Raw genomic sequence first — 7,237 nt, 5'->3', positions numbered from 1 at the left:
TGCAGCATTCAAAACACCTCTCATCATTGAATTCATTCTCCAGGTCTGTCAAACGTGTTACTGTCAAGTTAGAAAGGTTATTACGAACAAAAACAGCAACACCTCCGCCCATGTTGAGACACCTACTGACCTTTGAGACACATAGGTAATTTGGTATGATAAAGCTTTCATTCTGATGGATCCAATGCTCTGTTAGACAAACTATATTTGGAGGGACTTTCCAAGAAGCACACAGGTGGTCAATCTTATTCCTTGCACTACGTATATTGTGATGATAAATGCTTAACGCCTGTTCATAATTTGGGGTCTTACTATTCGATATAAATGCTTTGTCTGGCTGTTTATCTATAAAAAACTTGAATTGTTAATTTTAAAATTTACTAAAGATGAAGATCTTGGTAATTCAATCAAACTATTACTAAGGGGTGAAGTCCGAGATAGTCCATTGTCCTTTTCAGATGACATGGAATCATGCACATTTTCACAGTTTTCACATCCATCGTCACAGTTTTCCATTTCCTCTTGATTGGGTGTGATAGGATAGGAACCCAGATAGTTAATAGCGGGAGACTCAGGCAATTGAGGGATCCGCAGCTCATCCGCAGTTGTAGCCCTGCCACCAGTATTCGCCGATAGATCAAGGTCACCTACACCAATTCTCGCAGCATTCTGCTTGGCAAACACTTCAAAGTTCCTGGCTAGTATCAGCTTTCCGCGACGATTGAGATGCAGACCGTGCCTTGTGAAGTGGGATCGCTGGAGGAAGTCATTTACGTCCAAAAAGGAAAGCCGCAGACCGCCCTCATATTCACTCACTACTCTCGATAGATAGGAGTTGGAGAAGAGTATGTTTTCATTTAGGCTGAGGTTGTCATATCTGTACGGTACGCTGCATACAACAATTTTAGATTTCAACCGTAGTTTTAAGAGAGCGTTTATTCCTTGGAATACAGTTAACTGATGAGGTTCGTCTACATGGAAGTCGTTTGTGCCAGCCAATATAACAATAACATCATCTTTGGTGAAATCCTTAACAAAATCCATGCCATCTTGAATAATATGTTTTAATTTAGCGCCAGGTTTAGTATAAACGAAGGTTTCAAAGCTGTCATACAGATGCTGCAGGTATTCACTCAAATGTTTTCCTTGGCTATCCGATAGAATTGTCATTCTCCTTTTTTTCCCGGTATGGGTTGTTTCAGTAATGGTGTTTTTAATATGAGACGTCTTGGGCAACGCTATAGGTCTGTGAACTTGAGCCTTGACCAGTAGTTTATGAGAAGTGGTAGGCCTATTATTACTTGCAGATTTAGCGTTTTCAGAGAGAATTTCAAATCTGTTATTTACCGTTATAGCTCCAGTCTCAGTAAAATCGGTTCTAACTTTAGCAGTATTTCTTGGCGTAATAAATTCATCATTGCTCCTAGAAGTTACTTTGTCCAAAATAGTATCTCTGTTAAAAAATAAGCTATTATTATCGGCTTCAATAATTTTTATTATTTCATTCTTATTATTCAATTCCTCGTTTAAATGGGTGTTAGATGCCTCCAGTTTTTTTATACGCGCTTCCAATAACAGAATTTCCTCCTCAGCCTTTTCCTCATTGAATAAGGAGTCCTCAAAGTTTTCTTTACGCTTATTTTTCTCGTACTCTACTTGCTTAGTCAGTTCAGTATTATTATTCAGAAGGTCAGTGCGTTCATTCAGCAGTTCATTATTGTAGGAGATTGTGGTGTCCAATTTATTTAGAATTCCAACAACATCCGGAATTATGTCAATAATGGCATCATTCGTGAATTTATCCGAGATCACTGATAGAGTTCCTCTAATATTGACAGCTAATTCTATCACCGTATCATTAACAAGATCACAGTTCATATTATTCAACTCTAATTCCGCTTCCCGGATCAAACACTCCCGCCTTCGGCGTGTTGTCATTCGGTTCATTGTCATCATCTTAAATTCAAAATCTAGCGCCAAAACAAGTATAATCGAAGATCAATAGAGCAGTGCACAGAAGATAACACAGAAGAGCTGTGTTGATGTCTCTATTTGTCAGATGAAAACAAAACAAAAAACAGCTGACTGCAACTACAGCTGACTCGGGCTCCCGCTCAAAAGCTAGCTTTTAGGTTAAGTTAACCAGTTACCGGCAACTTGCAGACGACGACAAGTGAAGAAAATCGAAAGTTCAGAAACATGAAAGCACGTCGTTTGAGACAACTGATAAAATGATAAGATCCTGTCACTGTTGACGAGTCAATAATGTTCAATATTGTAGGTTAGATCTTGAGAGATGAACACAAGTCACAAACTCAGGTAATTCAAAACACAAAAGAACTAAGCCATTTGTCTGATTGAATCACTACTCAACTATTACACAACTCAAACTTGAACAAATGAATAAATAAACGTGTAATACTAATAAAACTGAAAATTTTCACGTAGCTCACTCCAATAGAACTGACCTAGCAGACACCAGGCCTGCCAACGTCCTAAATAATGCCAATAATCTAATAATATTAGATTATTATTTAGTTTCAATGAAAGCGTTTGTAATTTTGTTAGTAAATTTCTAATGTATGAAACTGAATTTTGTTTTCCATGTATTTGTGAATTATTTATATGAATTTGGCAATACATTTTATTTGCTTATTGAATAGCCAATACCTGCAAATTCAACCCTTCTCCCCTTTGAATATAGATTGTGATAATATTCCATCAAGTACCATCATTTGGTATATGGGCGTCGAGACATATTTGTGGTAGCCTCAAGCATCAGTATCTATTTTCCGCTTGTTTCAATATGCAAATGCGAGTGGAAAGATAAGAAAATGGAGGAGGTGGGAAAAGGACGATGGCAGTGTGGAAGAGTAGGTCTACAGATTTCAAGTGGATTGCGCAGGAAAGAGAGAGGACGAAATATAAAAGATTGAAGCTAATGTGAAAAGTGAAAGAAAGAGGAGATGGTGAGGGAAATTCGTTTCTATAAAAGTTTTCCCAGAGCCGGGAAATGTCTTGGACCGAGATTTGCAATTTAGATGACAAGATGTAGAGAGATGGAACTTCTTGAGAAGAATTTCTTCGAAATGTAAACATTATACTGACTAAAATACATTCCACGGTCTTGCAAATCCCTCACAACAGCGTTATTGAGAATTTCCAGATTCTGCGAATTGTTCTCTATTAGTCTTCGGTTCTGAAGCTTCAGTTGGATTTTGGAATGGGCTTCATTCTTATCACTGCTACATTTCAAACTCCTATTACGGAGCCGACAAACGACCGTATTACGTGTATGGCAACTTGCAGATGCTTCGATAAATCTTTACTGAGAATTTCCTATTGAGCATGATGTTTTATGCTCTCGAGATGATTGAGAACATCATATTACAAAGAATTTTCTTGGATGCAGTTCTGGGTTGAGGAGAAGTACTTGTAGAAATTCCTTATTAATCTCAAGAAGAAGAATAAAGTAATATAATGCATCCAATACAGTAATTATAATACACTTAAATATCGTACATATAATAAGTAATATAGTAATCACAACATTTAATCGTCATATAGAACTAATAATTAGTTTAAATAATGAATTATTTATCCAGAATTGTTCTATTATATTTGTTGACCCTTTAGGCCATGAGTATTCCAGTGAGAATCGCATGTTGGTAAGGGATCAGGAGAGTTTTAGAGCCATGCTTCAATAGTAGAAATCATCAACTCTGTCGTAGCACTAATGAGAATTTTTAATTCCAAACATGGGATTCCTTCAGCTCTTTTCTCTTCAACCAGAACAGTTGAAGACAAGATTTACTTACACTTCCAAATCTGATTTCTAAATTCTCAAAAGTTATAAATCATATCTAAGCTTAATCTTTTTGTTAATAGTTTACTCATTGTCCATTATCATTATGAACCATCTCATAATCATGCTCTGTTATCTACAATTATTTGTTGAATATCTTGAAAATGAAGGACTGTCACAATGTTTTTTCACTCCTACTGGAGTTTTGCAGTTCCTTTTCAAAGCAAGCTACAACCTTTGGACGAGAAATACATATATGTTCTTTAACGAACAGTTCATAGCACAACTTCTCAACTCCATTAATAGTTTTAGAACATGATCGAGTTCCCATTTAAATTTCCACTCTCACCAGCACGTTGTGTTGGTACACAAAAAACACAGCTAGGGGGAAAGAATACGCTGGATGAGAATGAAATGGGAGATGGTAGTGATAAGAAGGTTGTCGTGTATCACGTGAACGAATGTAAGGCCTGGCGAAAAAGGAAGCGTTCGAACTCTATCAAAGACGGGGAAATGAAGTTGCTGCGACTCTAAAGGCTGTGCTCTGCCGATGGAATTACAAACGGACAGCTACCTCCTATCCTGCAATCCCTGCATGCTGCATCCAGTCAAGTGGGATCCATAGCAGGTGATGGGTCGCTTGCTAACAGCCACCTGAGAATTGCCTATCCTGCCCCTGCTCAACCTATACCTATTGCAACCTGTTTTTTTATACCAACTCGTACTCTCCTGCTCCTTTTCCTCCTTCTCCTCCCACTTCTCCACTGCCTTATCTACTCCCACCTCCTCTTCCATCTCCTTCTCCTCCTCATCCTCCTAGTTCAGTGTTACTTTCCTTCTCTTCTTATAACATTTCTCCCCACCCCCATTCATATTATTCCTCCTCCTCGTCCTCTTACTCCCTCTTCTCCTTCTCCACCCTCCTTACTCCTCCTATTAAACCTCCTTCTCCTTCTCTACTCTGCTCAGCTTGTCTGATCATTCATGTTGAATGAGTGAGTTTTGCAAGGACTTATTTGTAAAGGAGAGATGAAAAACAAGGAGAGATTGAACGTAGTTTGATTTGCTTGGATTCTTCATTAAAACAATATGAATGGTTTGATTCCTCAAACCACGAAACATTTCAATATCATATAAGCATTCAAAATTCATCCATTCATGTGTTTCACAACTCCTTGTTGCATGAAATATTTGAAAAAATTCTTCTATAAACATTGAACCTTGGAGTAGTTTGTGACTTGCTTGAATCCTAAATAATTATGTTTTAGGTGGTTTTAGTCATCGTTGATGACAGATTGATGTGAGGTTTTCAATACTAAGACCTATCGTAACAGAAATCATCATATTATGAACATTCACAAAACGATGGTTGACATCACAAATTCAAGTTATGAATCCCAATTTTCTACAGCGTGACTCGTACAGAAATGCTCCCCACATTTACAGGCCGTCAAAGGGAGGAGACTCGAAGTGGAATCCCGACTGTATTCATGCATAGTAATAAAATTCCTATGCAAAATGAGTGTCACAACGTGTTAGCCCATTGTCAACGCGACACTGTGGGTGCCGCGTCATCTACTCAGTTCAATTAGCAACCTGTCTCACAGCCCAGTCTACAACTCTTATTAGAATTCCACTCACGTCCGTTCATGTCTTGCAAAAAGCACATTTCTCATCGACTATTCGTTCTGCCCCACTTCAAGAACGTGCTCAATGTTACAATAATTGAATGTTACACCACAAAAACAAAATGCCATGGTAAGAAATTGCGTGAATGGAAACTACTTTATTTTCGAATAATCCTCTCATTACGGGTTGATTGAATGACTTTTTTAAGAAATGATGGAATTCAAGCATCTGAGCTATAGGATGATAATCTCAGTTCGTTGAATTACTGTTCACTGAAATCGTGTAGTCCGTTTCTATCACTATTCAAATGCTCTCATTGAGCGACTATAAAATATTTTATTTTGGAACTGTTTAACACAACAAAACGTTTAGAAAAACTTCTCGAATCGCATAGATTGAATGATGTTGCAAATAAGCATGAATCGTGCTGATTAAATCGACAATACGAGAATACATCCTTTGGAATTCATTCTATGATATTGTATTGAATCATATTCCATTATGTTTCCCAGCCAGCAAAAAAATAGTTTGAAAAGCCAAAGAAATTGTTCCAAATCAATTTCAAAATAATTTCAAGATGAGTTTGGAACTTTTGACTGATAAATTGGACGCACTCGAGCAGTACGGACGAAAAAATACGCTCGAGATCCGTGGAGTGCCTTTCTCTGAAAATGAAAACGTTCGCGACTTGGTGTTGGCGACGTGTAGGGCTGTTGGAGTGGACGTAGGAGCCGAAGCGATCGACATCTGTCACCGGCTGAAGGCAAGCGCTGCGCAGCCGACGCCAGCAATAGTCGCCAAGTTTGTGCGTCGCGATGTCGCTCATCAGGTACTCAGTGGAAAGAAGCAGGTGAGGAGACTGTCATCTCGTGTATTCGGCTTACCAGGTGAGGAACAGCCAGTTTACATAAACGGGTCACTAACATTGGTGCGAAGAAAGATGTTGTCTCAGGCAAAGAAACTTCAAAGGGAGCGAGGTTACAAGTATGTTTGGGTTGACTGGGCTGGGAATGTGAAAATTCGTCCTGTGGATAAAGGAAGGGTATTTACAGTTAATAATGAAAATGAACTGCAGACTTTCATGGCCAAGTGTGCCTAGTACTAAGTTTCGAGTGTTTTTTATAAGACCATTTTCAATTCATGTAATAAGCTCAATTATTTTGTTTATTTTTTGCATTCTCGGAGAGGACAGTTTTTTTTTCTTCTATTGATTGTTTCTATCAATATGTATTCTTGTAAATTGGGCTTTGATTGGGAATCATGATTAATTTTTATGATTATATTATTCACTAACTTTCAGGTTTCAATAATGAATTTTCAATTCAAATTTACGCTTCTTTTGACATATATTTCGGTTTAAATCGCAACTAATAACATTGAATCCTAATTTTAATAGCATTCAATCGTATCATTTATTTTTTATCCCTGTTGAATTTAATTATTGTAGAAGTTTTTTTTTTTTTTTCTATTACAATGCTACAGTACACTATACACTTGCTTGAATACTGACCTACTTAGCTCATACTTCTACTACTTTTCGCGATATTGTTCAATATTATTATTATTGACTCAATTATGTTCAGGGGGGATGGACTGAGGGGAGTGTCATTTTCACCGCATGCATTGATGTTAACACGATTCGTGTTAAAGTTTGCATTTTCTTACTACGACTTGATTCTTCCATGCAATAGTCTCATCAAGGCGAACTCTGTAGCTTTGCTGAACCTAATCTTTTTATTATCTACCGTTTTTCGGGAATCTTTGTTGGGTGAGCCTAGCATGGTGAATAACAATTCAAATAAT

The 7,237-nt window shown here is 37.6% G+C and overlaps 2 protein-coding genes across 2 annotated transcripts; one reads left to right on the top strand and one right to left on the bottom strand.

Moving 5' to 3' along the window:
* Positions 1-345: 345 nt before the first annotated feature.
* Positions 346-2,094, bottom strand: LOC111046414. The gene has a single exon (XM_039427008.1). The coding sequence runs from the start codon at positions 1,954-1,956 to the stop codon at positions 346-348; it is 1,611 nt and encodes a 536-aa protein (XP_039282942.1). The 5' UTR covers positions 1,957-2,094.
* A 3,917-nt stretch (positions 2,095-6,011) lies between these two features.
* On the top strand, positions 6,012-6,675 carry LOC120351061. The gene is made up of 2 exons (XM_039427007.1): positions 6,012-6,538; positions 6,572-6,675. The coding sequence occupies exon 1, from the start codon at positions 6,012-6,014 to the stop codon at positions 6,531-6,533; it is 522 nt and encodes a 173-aa protein (XP_039282941.1). The 3' UTR covers positions 6,534-6,538; positions 6,572-6,675.
* The last annotated feature ends 562 nt before the right edge of the window (positions 6,676-7,237 follow it).

This window comes from Nilaparvata lugens, chromosome 4 (genome assembly GCF_014356525.2).
Source record: "Nilaparvata lugens isolate BPH chromosome 4, ASM1435652v1, whole genome shotgun sequence".
NCBI classification, from domain to species: domain Eukaryota; kingdom Metazoa; phylum Arthropoda; class Insecta; order Hemiptera; family Delphacidae; genus Nilaparvata; species Nilaparvata lugens.
The sequence above is the reverse complement of the archived record's forward strand: the minus strand, read 5'-3'. Positions and strand labels throughout refer to the sequence as shown.